At 37.5% G+C, this 16,008-nt stretch overlaps 1 protein-coding gene across 3 annotated transcripts in view; it reads left to right on the forward strand.

The window, feature by feature from the left end:
• The first annotated feature begins 2,984 nt into the window (after nt 1-2,984).
• Nucleotides 2,985-16,008, forward strand: part of U2SURP (U2 snRNP associated SURP domain containing) — a 53,353-nt gene continuing 40,329 nt past the window's right edge. For all 3 annotated transcript variants that reach the window (XM_081301709.1, XM_081301710.1, XM_081301711.1), the window contains exons 1-3: nt 2,985-3,715; nt 12,393-12,437; nt 13,838-13,969. In XM_081301709.1, the coding sequence (XP_081157835.1) occupies nt 3,671-3,715; nt 12,393-12,437; nt 13,838-13,969 (222 nt within the window). In that variant the 5' untranslated portion in view covers nt 2,985-3,670. The remainder of the gene's footprint in view (nt 3,716-12,392; nt 12,438-13,837; nt 13,970-16,008) is intronic.

The raw sequence follows: 16,008 nt of genomic DNA on the forward strand, positions 1-16,008 counted from the left end.
GGAGGAAAAGTTTATTTTGGCTCAGGGTTTCAGAGGTTTCAGTCCATGGTCAGCTAACTCTTTGCACTGGGCCTGACGCAAAGCAGAACATCATGACAAAAGGGTGTGACTGAGAAAAGCTGCTCATCTCATAGCAGCCAGGAAAGAGAGAGTGAGAGAGCCAGGGACAGGATATATAGTCCCCAAGGGCATGATTCCAGTGACCTACTTCCTCCAACCATGCCCTGCCAACTTACAGTTACCACCTGGTAGTCCAATCAAGTTACCGATAACAGAGTCCTTTTGGTCCAATCATTTCCTAAAAGCTCTACCATGAATGTTGATGAATTTCTTGTAGAGCTTTTTTGAATTTCTTGTAGAGCTTTGGAATCCAAATCCTAACCCTGTCTTTCAATGTGCGAAGTTTCAACAGCCATCCATACTGTGAAATGCTCTGTCCACTCCACTTGTCCTTGAAAACACTCTGGGGGACCTCCACAAGTACTGTGGACTTCTGGCAGTTGAGTGAGCTTTTTGTTCTGCCTAGTTGGTAAGTTGGTTCTGGATGGTGCCTTTTTATTGTTCTGATAATCACCCCTGGCTAAGACTGACACTGTGTGTCAGATGCAGAAGACCAAAATGTCTACAAGCAGGCGGGGTATGAAGAATTTGTGCACCACGTGAGAGCTTGGCCAACTGGGGTTCACGGTCCACTTCCTCAGAGGTTGCTATAGCAACCTGGATTGTACCCCACTGTTGCCCAATTTTCCCATATTTCAACAAAAGGCGAACTTTATGTAAAACCTTCCAATTTTAAAGTGCTAGCTCAAATTTTAAAGAGAAAAACCCCCCTGGCTGTGCCAAACAAAACACCTCTATGGACTGTATCTAGGATGACCTTGAAAGTTGTGCTGAACAGAGTCGCTTAGGAAAAACTCTTAAAAAAACAAACGGCAGCAGTGGGGAATACAGTAGCATCAGAGAGAGAAAAATGGTGTACTTTGAGTGTGATTGTAAAAAGGTAATGCTAACTGAGGTCAATTGATTGTATAGTTCTTACTATTTATGTGAGGTCCCTTGTTAATAATAATTATGAACATAATTAAATTCTTCCGATTCTGTAAAATTCCTTTTGGATTATTTTTATCCCATGTTTGTAGTTGAGTGATAGGGCTTAGATTTCATAATTTAAATGTATAAATAACTCTGCTTCAAATCATGGTTTTGAATTTTGTTGTTTTTGTACCAGGGATTGAACCTAGGGGTGCTTAACCAGAGTCACATTCCCAACCATTTTATTATTTTTATTTTGAGGCAGGGTCTCACTAATTGCTTAGGGCCTCACTAAGTTGTTGAGGCTGGCCTCAAACTTGTGATCCTCCTGCCTCAGCCTCCTGAATTGCTGTGATTACAGGCAGGTACCACCACACCTGGCAATTTGGTTTTGAATTTTTTCAAGTGTACTTAATTGGTCACATTTGTTGGACTTGATTTGGGGCTTATCATATAAAAAAGGAGAAAGGGAGGAAAGCCTATATTCCTTTATTTTTACTCTTTCCTAGCAAATATTTAGTAAAAAATATTTTTAAAGTAGGATTTTGGGGATTTGACTGAAAAGCTGCATATGTTCACTTGATGATGACAAAGTCAGCCTGTGCCATTGCAGGAACACCACTAGGCACACTCCATCCCACTCCTGTTCCCTCCAACTCAGCTGATGATTTCACTTTCTAATCCTAGGCTAAACAACCAACTAAGATCCAGTGTGATAAGCTCCCAAGTGGGAAAGAACAGGTTCCCATGGAAACAGAGCAGGGAATCTAGCCTAGGCTCTGCCAAGGAGATAGGTCTGTGAGGCTGCTGGAAGGAAGTGGCATCTTCAGGAAGAGTAAAAAAACTGATTAGACTTTAATTAGAGGCCAGGGTGAGAGCGAGGGCAAAAGCTCAGAACTGGAGAAAGTGTGGCAGGATCTGAGATTGGAGGGTACAAAGCATCAATCTGTTTTATTTCATGTACAGGAATTGTCACTTTCTGATCATTTCTTGTTTGATTGTTTATTGTCTCTTCTTCCACCTCCATTGCCTCACAGGAAACAGGAGGATTGCCTGCTGATTCCTCAGTACCTGGTGCATATGACCATTGACCTCTCTGGAGGGCCAGTCATGTAGAAGATCCTGTTCTAAGGGTTCCCCCACCACCCAAGACAAAGTTCTACTTCTTCAGAGATGGCTCACATGCTTTCTCTTCTGTGAACCCTCCCCCATCTCTTCATCCATTCCTACTCTCAGAATTAACTACTTCTTTCAGAGTTCCTTGGGCTATTGATCCTTCTTTGAAGCATCAACTAAATTATGTATAGTGTTTGTTAGTTTGTAGTTTCCTTGTCTCCCCCATTCCTCTCTAAGTTTTACATCACATAAGGACCAGTCTTTATTTATCTGTCTCTGAAAGCCTTATAACACCAGGGGTAGACTTTTATACACAAAACAGGGCTCAGAAGTATTTTTGAATAAACGCATTAGGGACAGAAGGTCATGAACACTCCCCCATCCCCAGAACATTTTAAAACAAATATTTGACCACATCAAAGCTCTAAATTAATACTGTTGATGGACACTCTTCATCCTCAGAATAGAATTCCAACTCTTAACTACACTGGTTACCTCTGCCCTGTGTGAATTTGCTCCCATCCACCTCTCCAGTCACGCCCCTCCCACATCTGGTCGAATAAAACTTGACAGGAGTCCTTATTGCACAATGCACGGGCTGTCCTGACTCATGCCACAAGGCTTTCCCTTCAGCTCCTCCTCTGACCGGTATGCCCTTTCCACTTTCCTTGCCTGGCTCCGTTCAGGCAATGACCTTCTCAAGCAAGCTTCCCCTCTTTGAATCCAGATCCTGATAAAGAACCCCAAAAAAGTACCAAGTAGAAAAGCTTATGGCGCTTCCCCCATTTATGTGATTAAAGATGAAAACAATACCGGAGCGTGAAATGTAATTTAAAAAACGGCACACGATTGCATGTACACTCGATTTAGAAGTCGGTCTATATTTAACGATTTTCTTTCTTTCACCGTCTTCGCATGCATACATTTGCGCACGCCCCAGTTTCTATCAGATCACCCTCAGGTTGGGTCAAACGCTTCTCTTCTGGGCTTTGCAGACACAACTCTATCTCGACATTCATCATCTGAGAAAGCTGCAAAATTGCTTTCCTATGTGGAGGTGAGCTCCCGAGGTGGCGCTTACAGTATCTTTTCTCGATCAGACCCATTTTCTGAATTGAAGGGAACGCTCCTCCCCAGACCGCCAGCGCATTTCTTAACGAGCGGCAGGTTCTCTTCCCGCCCAGGAAATACAAAAACTGGCCTGCATCTATCAAGAATCGGCTCTGGGAAAACAGACTGAAATATCAGCCGGCCCTGAAAGTCAGGAAAAGGAAATGCTTTAAATTCCCAGGCCCAATGACAGGCCCAGGAACCGCGACAGCCAGAAGACCCATAGAGGAGGCGGGCCCAGGGAAGTGAATGGCACCGGAAGTCACGTGCGCGACTAGGCCTAAATCCACAATCCCGGCGGTCGATTGCTTAGCCTTACGGGCCGCTGGCGGGCTGCGCTGAGATCCAATCGTTCGGTGCTCGACTCGCTCGTGCTGCTGCTGCCGCCGCCGAAGGAGGGGCAAAGCTCAAGATGGCGGACAAAACGCCAGGCGGATCTCAGAAGGCCAGTTCAAAGGTAATTTCTTAGAGGTCTTCATGAGTCAGTGGGTCTATGGCTGTCATCCAGGGTCTACGGACGCTTCCGGCTGGCGAGGGGTTGCTGGGGTGGGGGTCTCCGTTCTGGTCGCAACAGCAGGCCTGGGCGCCGCCGCACCGTGGGGCGCAGGTTTAGAGGCCTGGTGTCCCCCTTCGGTCCCAGCCTGGATTCGGCTCGAGACCGGCGTGCCCAGGGGCTGGTGGCGTGTGTAGCTTGCCCCTTGCTTGGCACTGGAGTGAAGTCAGGGATTCAGGAGGAGACCTGAAGTCCTGAAAACGCGCCCTTGTGTCCCAGTCGGCAGGGCTCCGAGGCCGCGGTCTAGCGCCCGGGAGAGGCGGGAATCGCCTCCCGGTGTTTGGGTGTCGGTTTCTTTTTGTCTTGGTTCTTTGGCTTTCGTGTCTTACCTGCTGTGGCCATCTTCGGTGTCCTCCTTGCCCTCCAAGGAGTACTTGGTTTCCGGGTGGCAGGTTTGTGGAGGGAGGACGGAGAGCGAGGGGACGCGGGGTGGGAAGTAGCTAGGCGGGAGCGGCCACCCTTGGCAGGGTTGCGTGGCCAAGGTTAACGCTGCGCTCTACACGTGGCTTTCACCTCCGTGGAGAGGAAGTGAAAAATGAACCCTCTTTCGGGAGGGTCGCCGAGTCGGGGTCCCTCTCTCCGTGTGGTGTGTTCCACCGAAGGAAGAACTTCCGTGGACTTGGAAAATACCCAGTAAATTCCGCTTGAGTTTACAGGGAACGGAGCGCACATCTTGTGAAACCAGGGAGCTGTGGAAATAGTTTAGCGTCAATAAGGTTTTGATATCAGGTCTTAGTTGCCATCTTGGGCGGGTCATTTCATCGTTTTTAATTTTTTTTTAAATGGTTTGTTTTGCGTTGAGTTTCTCATCTGGAATTTAATATTAGAATATTGCTACTGCCATGAAGTAGTCAGTTGGTGAGCATTGAGATGCTGATGAAAGAAGTTGTGTAACACTAAAAGGTTCTAGGGACTTACAGACTATGATTTTTAAGTCAGATACTAGGAAGTTTAGGTAGAAGAGGAGAGCCTCGCCTTTGCTCTTTGATCTGCGAGACATCACAATCTATTTTATTTTTGCTTTCTCAGTTTCTAATAAACGTGTCTTAATGCCATTTTTGGTAAATGATGTTCACCAAATTATTTAGTTTGTAATTGTTAATGTCCTTATCAGACATCCTCTAGTTAGGTGAAAGTATGGTAGGTGGACAGTTTGGGGTGCTTTACATCAAACCTTTGCTCCATATCATTTCCATCCCTCCCCAGTAGATTTTTTTTTTCCTTCTCCCCTTCCTTGAGAGAGAGAGAGAGAGAGGTGGCTTAAATTCAGTAGTACCTGACTCTATCCACTCTGCTATTCAATAGATTTGTGATGAAAATAGCTCCACGTGCTGTTAGGGAACTGTTGGGAAAGCTTGCTACGTTTATGATAATTCACAATTTTTGTTTCTTCTCAAAGTATGAAGTATCCCGTCTTGGAGACCTTGGATACATTGAAAACATTTCAATGTGCTTGTTTAGTCTTCCTTCTAAAATAGTACTGATGGTTGTGAATGTGTGACTGACTGTTCCTTCTAAGTAAATTATTGGGTTTTCTGTTAATGAGTCTTACCATTTATACTCTTTTAGATTATCATCTGTTGATGCTTTCAACAGATTTCTTATCCATGTCTGTTAAAAGGAATCAGAACCCACTCAAATCGTGTATTGGCGTGATTTCTCTGTTATTAGGGAAACTCCATGATGTAATAGAAAGGTTATGAATTTTGATAACAAAAGATTTCCATTCAAATCCTGACTTGGTAGTTCATTATATTTGCAGTAATATTAGGAAAATTGCTTAAACTCTTAAATTGCAATTTTCTCATTTGTGTTGTAGATACATTCCCTGTTTTACAAGGTTGATATAAAGATTCGGTGAGTCAGTGTCTATAAAATGCATAACAAATCTGGGTCTTCCTCTCTTCTGTTCCTAAAGGAAATAAAAAGTAATTGTTTTTTCAAAATGTCAGGATACATTGTGATCCAGAGAATTTGAATCTAAGTTATCAGCTGTTATAATGACTTCCCAGATTGCCGCTTTTTACTTCTAATGCAACTCCAGAATTTATTATAGAGATTATATGATCATTTTGGCTAGTATTACAGTATTTGGTATTTCTGGTCATTGATCTATGGTTTTATTTCCCTCTTCTGGAAAGAGCAGATAAATGGCTTATATTCCACAGTACAGAAAGGGTGAACAGATACTTCTTTTTTATGCTCATTCTTCTTTGGTAGTTTAAATTTCCATTGATATAGGTAGGGATGATTATTAATTATATTTCTTGACATTTAGGAAAACATTAATTTTAAAGAAGTACGTAGCAAGCGTAAGGCCCACACAGTTCAGTCCCAGTACCACAAAACAAAAAAATAACATGCAGGATTTTTGCCATTGACAATAGCAAAATCGTTAACATCTCTTTAATTATAGGTAACTGCTACAGTTTCTTCTAGCTAGCTTCAAAATTACATTTTTACAAATGTGTGTCAAGTGACTTACCTGTAGTTGTCTATAATGAAAAGACCTCCAGGCTCTTATTTTCTGTGTAATTTTATTTCTTTTTTTCTTTTTTGTAGCATGGATTGAATCCAGGGGCACTTAACCACTAAACTACATCCCCAGCCCTTTTTATTTTTTATTTTGAGAGAGGGTCTCACTAAGTTGCTTATTAGGGCCTCGATAAATTGCAAGGCTGGCTTTGAACTTGTGATTCTCCTGCTTTGGCCTCCTGAGCTGCTGGGATTGCAGGCATGCTATCATGCCTGCTTAGTATATTTCATTTTAAAGCCTGGCAGATTTGGACATTCAGTAAATGTTTTGGAAATGAACTAATTAAGAACTGCTGGAATTTCAGAAAACCATCAGTTCAGTCTAGTAAGAACTTTAAAAAACCATATCAACAGTCATAACAAATACATAAGGATCACAAGTCTAGAAAGATCCTCGTTTTACCTTTTTTTTTTTCTCTAGGTGATTTTTTTTGTTAATCAGCAAAGGCAGACAATAGTTCAAAGCATTTCAGTATTCTATGTCCAAGGAAGCCAGTAGTGGCTTCCTTGCATTTATTTCTGTTTAGACTAAACAGGATAGACTAAACCTAATATTAATTGGGTAAGACAGGAGTTTAGTGCCATATTAGAGCTTTGATTTTGAAAGGGGAGGGGGAGAGACATGCCCCGGGAGGGGTTTCTGAAAGCACTCCCTCTTATCATTGTGAGCTTATAAAATTGTTAAACATATTTCTTTAGAATTTAGTTTATAAAAATTAATTTAACATTTTGAATTTCAGTTTTATTGTTTGTATGCTCAGCCAAAGGAGGCTATAAAGAGAATCTGGTATTTCCTTTTTCTTCTGTATCTCCTGTGCTGGTAATATTGATAATATAATGGAATTGTGTGCCCTGTTATTTCACTCTGATGGTACCTGTTTTTTTTTTTTTTTTGGTCATATTATAATAAATTGGGTTAAAGAGGTAAATGGATAAAATAGGAAACACTACTGGCTTCCTTGGACATAGAGTACTGAAATGCTTTGAACTATTGTCTGCCTTTGCTGATTAACAAAAAAATCACCTAGAGAAAAGAAAAAAAGGTAAAACGAGGATCTTTTCTAGACTTGTGATCCTTATGTATTTGTTATGACTATTGATATGGTTTTTTAAAGTTCTTACTAGACTGAATTAATGGTTTTCTGAAATTCCAGCATTTGTTTTTTTTTGGTTGTTGTTTCTGAAACTTTTTTTTCTTGAAGAGTAAGCCTAAGAAAGAGAGCCATTTGCCTTGGTGGCAAATGAGAGAGTTCATTTGGCATACATGTTAAAGACTCCTGCACCTTTGTACAATGAGCAGCACTTTTGAAAGAAAAATAAAACTTGGTGCAGAACTTTCAAATAACAATAATATTACAAAAATTCGCCTTATATAGTTTTAACATTCGTTGCATACCAGCCATGTACTGGATATTTTGCTGAAATGACTTTTTTTTTTTTTTTTTTATTCTGTAGATCAAATCCCAGGACCTTGCATACGCTAAGCATGCCTCTACCACTGAAGTGCACTGGCAGCCTTGAAACAGCTTTTCAGATACATTTGCCAGTAACACTTGAGGCTGTTGTATTCCTTGAGAAGTTAACCACCTCTCTTAATACTGTAGGACAAAGTGTACTTAAAGCTTTTTATATATTGGTATATTGGTAGTGTTTTGGATGTAATTTTAAAAAATCATGTTAGATTGTTATGTAACTATATTACATATAGTGCAAATCTTAATGCTCTTACAAAGTTTGTTTTTTTTTTTTTTTTTTTTTGAGAGGTAAAACCTTGGTTTGGCTTGAGTAGTGGTATTAAGCCAGGTAGCTGCTATTTGTTAATGAGTAGACAACATAGTGTGTTGACAGTGTGGGATATAATTTTGTTTGGTAGGTACTTGTTTAGATAGGTTAAGTCAACAAGTGTATTGAGGCTTTCTCATTTGTCAGATACTGTGCTTGCTGTTAAGGTAAAAAAAAAAATTTAAAAAAACGACAACAAAAAAGGACATTAAATTAGTCTGTTCCTACTCCTGGGGAGCATGCTTTCTAGTAGGAGAGAGCTAACTCACATAATAGTACAAGGCAGTGCTCTCAGAAGTGTCTAAAAGTAGGGAGATGACACATTAGAGCTTGGGGAGAAGGCAGCTTCAAGAGTATCGTGGAATTTGGGTCCTTTGAGCAGTGAGGAGAGTCTCAAGGGTATAGATAGGAGCATTAAAAGGAGAGGGATGAGGTGAAGAAAATAAATAGGTAGGAAATAGATTGAGAAGTGCTCTGATTTAATCGGCATAGGGCACTTACTTGGGTATAAAATGGGTTAAAGACTGGAAAGATAAGTTTGGGTTTAACTGTGGAGGACTTTGAATGCTAGGGAATAAAATTAGAGATCTGGGAGAAATTTTAGGCAGGGAAGTCCTTTAGGAGAGCTCTTCTGAAGTCATAGTTTAGGAAGGATTTAAGGGTTAGGACCGATTTGGAGGTTATTACAGTGGTGTTGGCACATTTTGAAGATTGCTTAAAAAAAAAAAAATCACACCTCAAGATCCTGTCCCAGGAAGCTTTCCCTGACAATCCTCATTTCCCTACCCAATTAAGATTTGCCTGCCTTCTGTGCTCTTGTGACAACATAGCCACATTGTTTTACTTGGTTTTTAAATCCATTCCTAAGTACAGGAGCTGTATCTTATTTTACTTTGCAAGGCACAGTACCAGCCTAGGAAGTATTCAGTAAGTGATTAATTGAAGGGAAGATCTAAATCAAACAAAAGGTCTCTATGCAAGATCTATGTTAAGTCTCACAATTTCACTCAGCTGATTAGGAAGGTGTCCAGGATGACTCTGTTAGAATGCTGCTGCTGCTGGTTAACACTGAGCAATTATTAAGTTAACATTTTTCTAAGAGCTTCACCTGTATTTGCATTTCACAACAATCTAGAGATGGTGCTATTCAGTTTCACATATGAAGAAACTAAGGAGAAGCTAGTTTAGGAGGAATTTTAGACATGTGAGATTTGAGAACCTTGCAGACACATAGGTGAAGACATCCAGGAGACGGTTTGAGAATAGATTGAAATCCACGAGATGACCAAAATTGAAGATCAAGAACTGGAAATCATTTTTGTATAATAAAGGTGCTGATGTATTTCCTTTGGGAGAAATTGTTCAACTTTGGATGAAAATTTTGATGCTTTTAGAGGGCAAGGCATTTAGGAGATGGAATGGTGAGCTGGACAGGCAGGAGTGGTGGTGAGGAACATTGCTGTGCATAGCCTGCTAATTTGAAAACTTAGGTGTGGGGCTTTCATTTGAAGTAAAGTAGGAGCAGCAAGATAAAATGCTATTTTTTATTCTTGGCCAATAAGATACAGGGCCATAAGTATCGTATAGTTGGCTTTACATTTATCACCTTAGCAACCAATAAAATGATTGATCTTTTTGAATTTTCTTATTTTTGCTGTCCTAAGATAAAGTTCTTACATCTGCTTCTTTTTTTGCCTTAAGCTTTCCTTATTTGCCCTTCAATTTCTTGCATTTGAGTCTTTTCATCTGGATGAGGAATTGTGTTATAAACTTCAGAAGATATTTAAGCATCATTGATTTGTGTTCTTCAGTTGAGGAAAAACAACCGAAGACAATACAGTTCAGGTGTAGGTTAAGAAGAGGGAGAGGCTCGTCGTCTGTGGTGGTACATTTACTGTTGACTTCAACCACTAGTTTTTGAAATTGGTCATCCTTTTAAAAACCTTATTAACAGCTGCTTGCATCTCTCTGTTAATCTTAGTTTTTTTTTTTTGTTTGTTTTTGTTCTAAAAACGTTCCATTGAATGCTGTGTAGTTATGGCTGCATATCAGTGGTAAATGTCTGGTTTGCAGTAAATATAACCATGACTTTTTAGGTTAATTGAAATTGGCTGATTCATTATTCTAAGCCATGCTGTTACTGCTTTGTTTGCAAATTCATAGTGCTACTTTTGAACAGATTACTTTCAGAGATCATTCACCAATTTGGTGGAAGGTTATTCATGTGATATTCTTGATTAGATTATGACTACTGGACTTGGAGTCATGAAAGAGTTAACTCTGTGGAAATAGGTGGAGAGTCCAGGTTCTTGTGACTCAGTTTTAAATCCTAGAAATTGATGATTTGGATGCAGCACCAGTAGAATAAAGGCTGTTCGTTTCTTAGCTACTCTCTTGCATGCTTCTTATTCTTGTGTTAGAGCTATTTTCCAATTCCTTTACCCCCTTGCAAAGATTTCCCTTTGGAATTTTGAGCTCTTGAATGAAATTGTATTAAAATATATAAATAAATGTGAGTATCATTCACATAGTTTTTTAATATTGTCTTTTTCCATACAGGAATATTAGTCTTCAAAAAGTGACTTGGATTTCTTAAAGTGGTTTTTGCATGTTTTATGTTTTTTGTTCCTGTCATTACAATATTGTGTTTGTTACCTAGCAGGTTAATACTGGTGTTTAGGAAGGCTTTTTTTTTTTTTTTTTTTTTTTTTTAAGTTCATTCAGCCTCTTCACTTAATTTGTGTTCCTTTTATTATCTTGGATTTTCTAATTTTTAGATGTCTGTAAATAGGTGTATTTCAAATTGTATTTCAAAGAATGTTTCCCAAAGTTGAAATGTAAAAATGCTTATTCTTTTATACTATCTTGATTATTAAGAAAGGTCAGCTGGGAGAAGAAAATGAATGGGGAAGGCACAGTAAAGTTGAGGACAGGAAAATGATGGACAGAAAGAATGAAGATGGGTGATATCTCAATGCATGCCTGTTTTGGGCTAGTTTTTGCCTAGGGCTCAATACAGTGGAGTTCTGGGAGTAAATTGAGTTAGAAAATCAGATCAGCTGCTTTTAGTCTTATGTTGGGACAATGTAAATAAAGCAGTACTTCATGAACTCATGAATCTTCCTGTATTTGCTCTTTTCTAAAACGTAAACATAACATAAAATGTTTAATTTGCATTAGAAAATTAGTGTGTATTTTATTTGAAATCTAGAACTGGGAGCTAGGGTCAGGTGAGATATTTGTGATTTTAAGATTCTTGATTTCACTTTTAACACTGAAAGAAAATCTCACTTTAACACGGAAGTAAAATCTTACCATGCAGTATCTTCAAAAATAATAATAATAAAAAAACATTAGTGACAAAGTTAAATTCTTAGTCTCCATGTAAAACTTTCAGAAAGGTACCATGTATTATTCAGCTAATAGCCTTGCAGCCTGGTTTTTTTGTCCCTAGATGTTTTTTTTTTTTTTTTTGAAAACAACAACAAATTATTTTGCGCCATGTGTAGTCTGAGATGTAAATCAGTTAAGAAAAAAAAGATGAAATTTTAATGGTCACCATTGTTGGAAAGTGCCATTATCTGAGGATTTAACCCTATAGGCGCAGGGATCTCTACAGTCAGTCCTTGACATGATGAATTAGAAGCAGGTCTCTTAAAACAAGTTGCAAATGGTGACCTATTGGGGATTTGGTATTATAATTTTCCCTTTTTTAATAGTAGACTTTGTACCTTTTTTTCTAGATAGCAATGGTTTTATATATGGATTTTCTTGCTGTTAGAGTCTCTTCATGTGGCTTTCAGTTGTTGGCAAAAGGGAATTTTTTTTGTTTTGTTTTGGGTTTTTTTTTTTTTTTTTTTTTGGCTGTGGATCAAGATGTTGCTGCTTAGGCAGTGTTGGAGCAATAGTCTGTCTTATGACTTGGGAAGAGCTTTTGCACCAAAATCCTTTGTAAAAATGATGGGTACGTTTCTAGTCTATACTATATAAAGGTAAGTATTCCTCAGATATAGTCCATTAACATTTATATCACATTTTTGGAAATATGATTTCTGAATTTTAAAGAATTGATTTGCACATTTATCTTGAATCTCAACCTTTTCATAAGTCAGAGATTTCCCTTGTTCAATTTTATTAGCTGAGAAGGAATTGCTAAAAGTTAGGGAAGATTAAATCCATATCACTTAAGAAACTATTAGTTTAACAAGACTTTTTTTTATCTTTTAAATATTGACTTTTTAAAATTTTTTTTTAATATTTGTAGACCAGATCATCAGATGTTCATTCATCTGGCTCTTCAGATGCACATGTGAGTATAAAAGACAGTCTTTTGTCTTTTTCCTTTAAAAAGTAAATATAATTTTTCTTTGTGTATATATCTCCATGCCTATGACTTTATATGGTAAGTAAATACATTTACACTGTATGCACATTTTTTTCTTTTTCCCTCTTATTTTGTGTTCTTCTTGTATAAGTTAGCCGCCTTACACCATCTTAGAAACTCAATATGTATGTTTCCTTATTTTTTTATTGTGCTTATAAAGTTTTGTGCACATATAAATGTGTGTACTTAGATACTGTGGGATTGCAAAATTAGGACACTTTTTTTTCAGTGTACATTATACCTGTTGAAATTTTCTGTATGGCAGCTGGCATGCTCTGATCTGTTCTTTCTAATGGCATCATAATGTTGGAGAAGTACAATTATTAAGCTATTTTGGTGTTGGTAGACACATAAACTTTTTGTTTAAAGCTTTTTGACATTTTTTTAAAAATGATTTTATTTATTTATTTTTATGTGGTGCTGAGGATTGAACCCAGTGCCTCACACATGCTAGGCAAGTGCTCTACCACTGAGCTACAGCCATAGCCTGCTTTTTGACATTTTGAATGTTGCAATAAATAATTCTTTATGTATGTATGTTATTACAGCAGTTTTCACAGTGTGCTTTGTAGACCTCTAGGGGTTGTTAAGAATCTCTTCTGGGGTCTTTGAGTTCAAAACTAAAGCATTAGTTACTTTTCTCACTGTTTTGATATTTGCACTGATGATGCAAAAGCAGTTGGTGGGTAAACTATTGGCTTTTTACAGTTAAAGAATCAGGGAAGCGGTGCCAAAACTGCTAGTCATTTTGTTCCTTCCCACCAGGCACAATGAAAAATGCTAGTTTCACTTAAGAATGTTTTTAGTGAACCAATAAAATTAGTAGTATTATTATTAAGTCTTGAATTGTATGTGGGTCTTTTTAATAGTGTGTGATGAAACGAGTATAACACTTATCCTTACCAAGGTGTGATGTTTGTCCTGTGGAAATTACTTGTGTGAGATTGAGTTGGGGAATGAAGCTAGCTGCTTTTTGCACGCAATACCATTTTCACTTGAAGAAACAACTGATACATAAACTATGGTTAGTCAGACCTGGGTATTTGGTAGACATTTTCTTAAAAATGAAGAAAAGAATCTGTTTTTTAAAGAATAACAATTGATTTTTACCACTATATTTGTGCTTTCAAGTGGGAGTTAGAATTATTGAAAACTTGGCCCTGTTCTTAAGGATTTTGCTAATGATATCAAGGGTGATTGCAGCAGTATAAGGAACATGGTTTTTGGTAATCTATAATAAAATTTGTCATGACTTTCAGATCATTTCTAGTTTTCAGTATTATATACATGATTTAAAAAGAATTTTTTTTTTAACTTTCCTGAAGATGGATGCATCTGGACCCTCAGATAGTGATATGCCAAGTCGGACGCGGCCTAAGAGTCCAAGAAAACATAATTATAGGAATGAAAGTGCCCGTGAGAGCCTTTGTGATTCTCCTCATCAGAATCTCTCAAGAGTGAGTATTGGTAGATAGGAAAGGATAGTTAATGATTTTAATTTATCCTTGATTGAATTTGATGATGAAATATTTGGTTTTTTACTTGTTTCATCTTGTCATGTTAGAAAATAACATTTTTTGTTAATAATAAACTCAAGTTCATATAAGAATTTTTTTTAGTTTATATGAGATGTTTCATTTACAATGCTTAATGATATTTTAAAAACAAAGCATTTTAGATGTATAGTGGCTACTGTCAAATTTATCTTTACCCCCTTGTTCATTGAACCAAGTGCCAAATACCAGTCACTGGAAATATATAGATGATTAAAACTTAGTCCTCATTCTTAGAGAGCTTATGGTCTTACCCTGGGAAGCAAGTAGGAGCAGGTGCTGTCTGTTGGTAAGTGTAATGCCTGGGGCATTCAGGAATAGAGAGAGGGAACATATTTTCTCCTGCATCTGCAAAATACTCTTGGGCTTTTTTAGTTTTTAATTTATTTAACATAACTTTTTTTCTGATTAAATTCAGAAAATATAATAATATAATCATCACCAGCTAGTCTAAAGCATCAGTGACACGTTTTTTTCTTGTTTAATATTTCTAAGCATAAATATTTCTGAGATCCATTTTACAGCAACACGTCTTTAAAATATCCTGTTTTCAATCTAATGTTTTTTTTCTTTTCAGTAAAACTCTGTAAACAAACTTTTCAGTGGATGACTGTTATTCCTTTGAGTAAACACTCTTTGATTTCCTTAGCTATTTCTCTCTTGCATGTCTAAATGTAGCTCTTCAGATATAAATAAAGCTTGAGCGCAGAAATTTTGTTTTGTTAAATTATGGTTTTCATCGAATTTAAATGTAATTTTATCATTCATTTAAACTTTTGAAGATGATTCCAGAAACACTGAATGATAGCAAAATATTTTTCTTTCCACTTTGAGGGGGAAAAATTATTTTAAATCTGTTTCTGAAACCCAGCATTGACTTTCAACTTATAAAAACTGCTTTCTTTTTCTCAAGGGGACTTTATTTTTAATTAAAATATATATATTTTGGTATTGTCAGGGGCGTTTAACCACTGAGCCACATCCTCAACCCCTTTTATATTTTATTAAGAGATAGGGTCTTGCTAAGTTGCTTAGGACCTCACTAAGTTGCTAAGGCCGGCTTTGAAGTTGCAATCCTTTTGCTTCAGCCTCTGGATCTGCTGGGATTACAGGCCTGTGCCACTGCGCCTGGCTATTTGAAAAAATTGTTTTTGTGGTGCCAGATATTGAACCCAGGCCTCATTCATGCCAGGCAGTGCCTTACCCCTTAGCTATATCTTCAGTCCCAGAAACTTTCAAATTTCAATATTTTACGTTGTGTTTAATAAAGAGTTCTATCTTTTTAAGTTTATGAATCAAATGAGTAACTGATTGAGCAACTAGAAGTCTGTAGACAATATATTTACGCCTATTTTAGAAAGAAATTCCATCTAAGTTACATATATGAAGACTTCATTAAAATGTTATTTTCTTATGTATATTGAGTGTCCCTTATCTGAAGTGTTATGCATTTTGAGTTTTTTCAGATTTTGGAATATTTGCATATACATAATGCATTACCCTTGGGGATGGGACCCAAGTCGTAAACAAGAAATTTATTTAGGGCTGGGGTTGTAGCTTGGTGGTAGAATACTCACCTAGCTTGTGTGAGGCACTGGGTTCGATCCTCAGCTTCACATAAAATAAATAAATAAAATAAAGGTATTTGTGTCCATCTATAACTAAAAAAAATTTAAAAAGAAATTCATTTATGTTTTATATAAATTTTATACTTAGAGCCTGAAGATAATTTTGTTTAATCCTTTTATTGTACCTAGGTTTTGACCATGACTAGTCACACGAGATCAGGTGTGGAATTTTCCACTTATGGCATCATATTGATGCTCAGAAAGTTTCCACTTTGGTATGCTCAATGTGTATTCAAATTAATTGATGCAATTTTACTTGAGATGAAATGTAAAATTGATATGTCTCCAGCAAAGAAAAATAAGATTATTATGTTC

This window comes from Spermophilus citellus, assembly GCF_964194105.1.
Source record: "Spermophilus citellus genome assembly, chromosome: 7".
Lineage (NCBI taxonomy): Eukaryota > Metazoa > Chordata > Mammalia > Rodentia > Sciuridae > Spermophilus > Spermophilus citellus.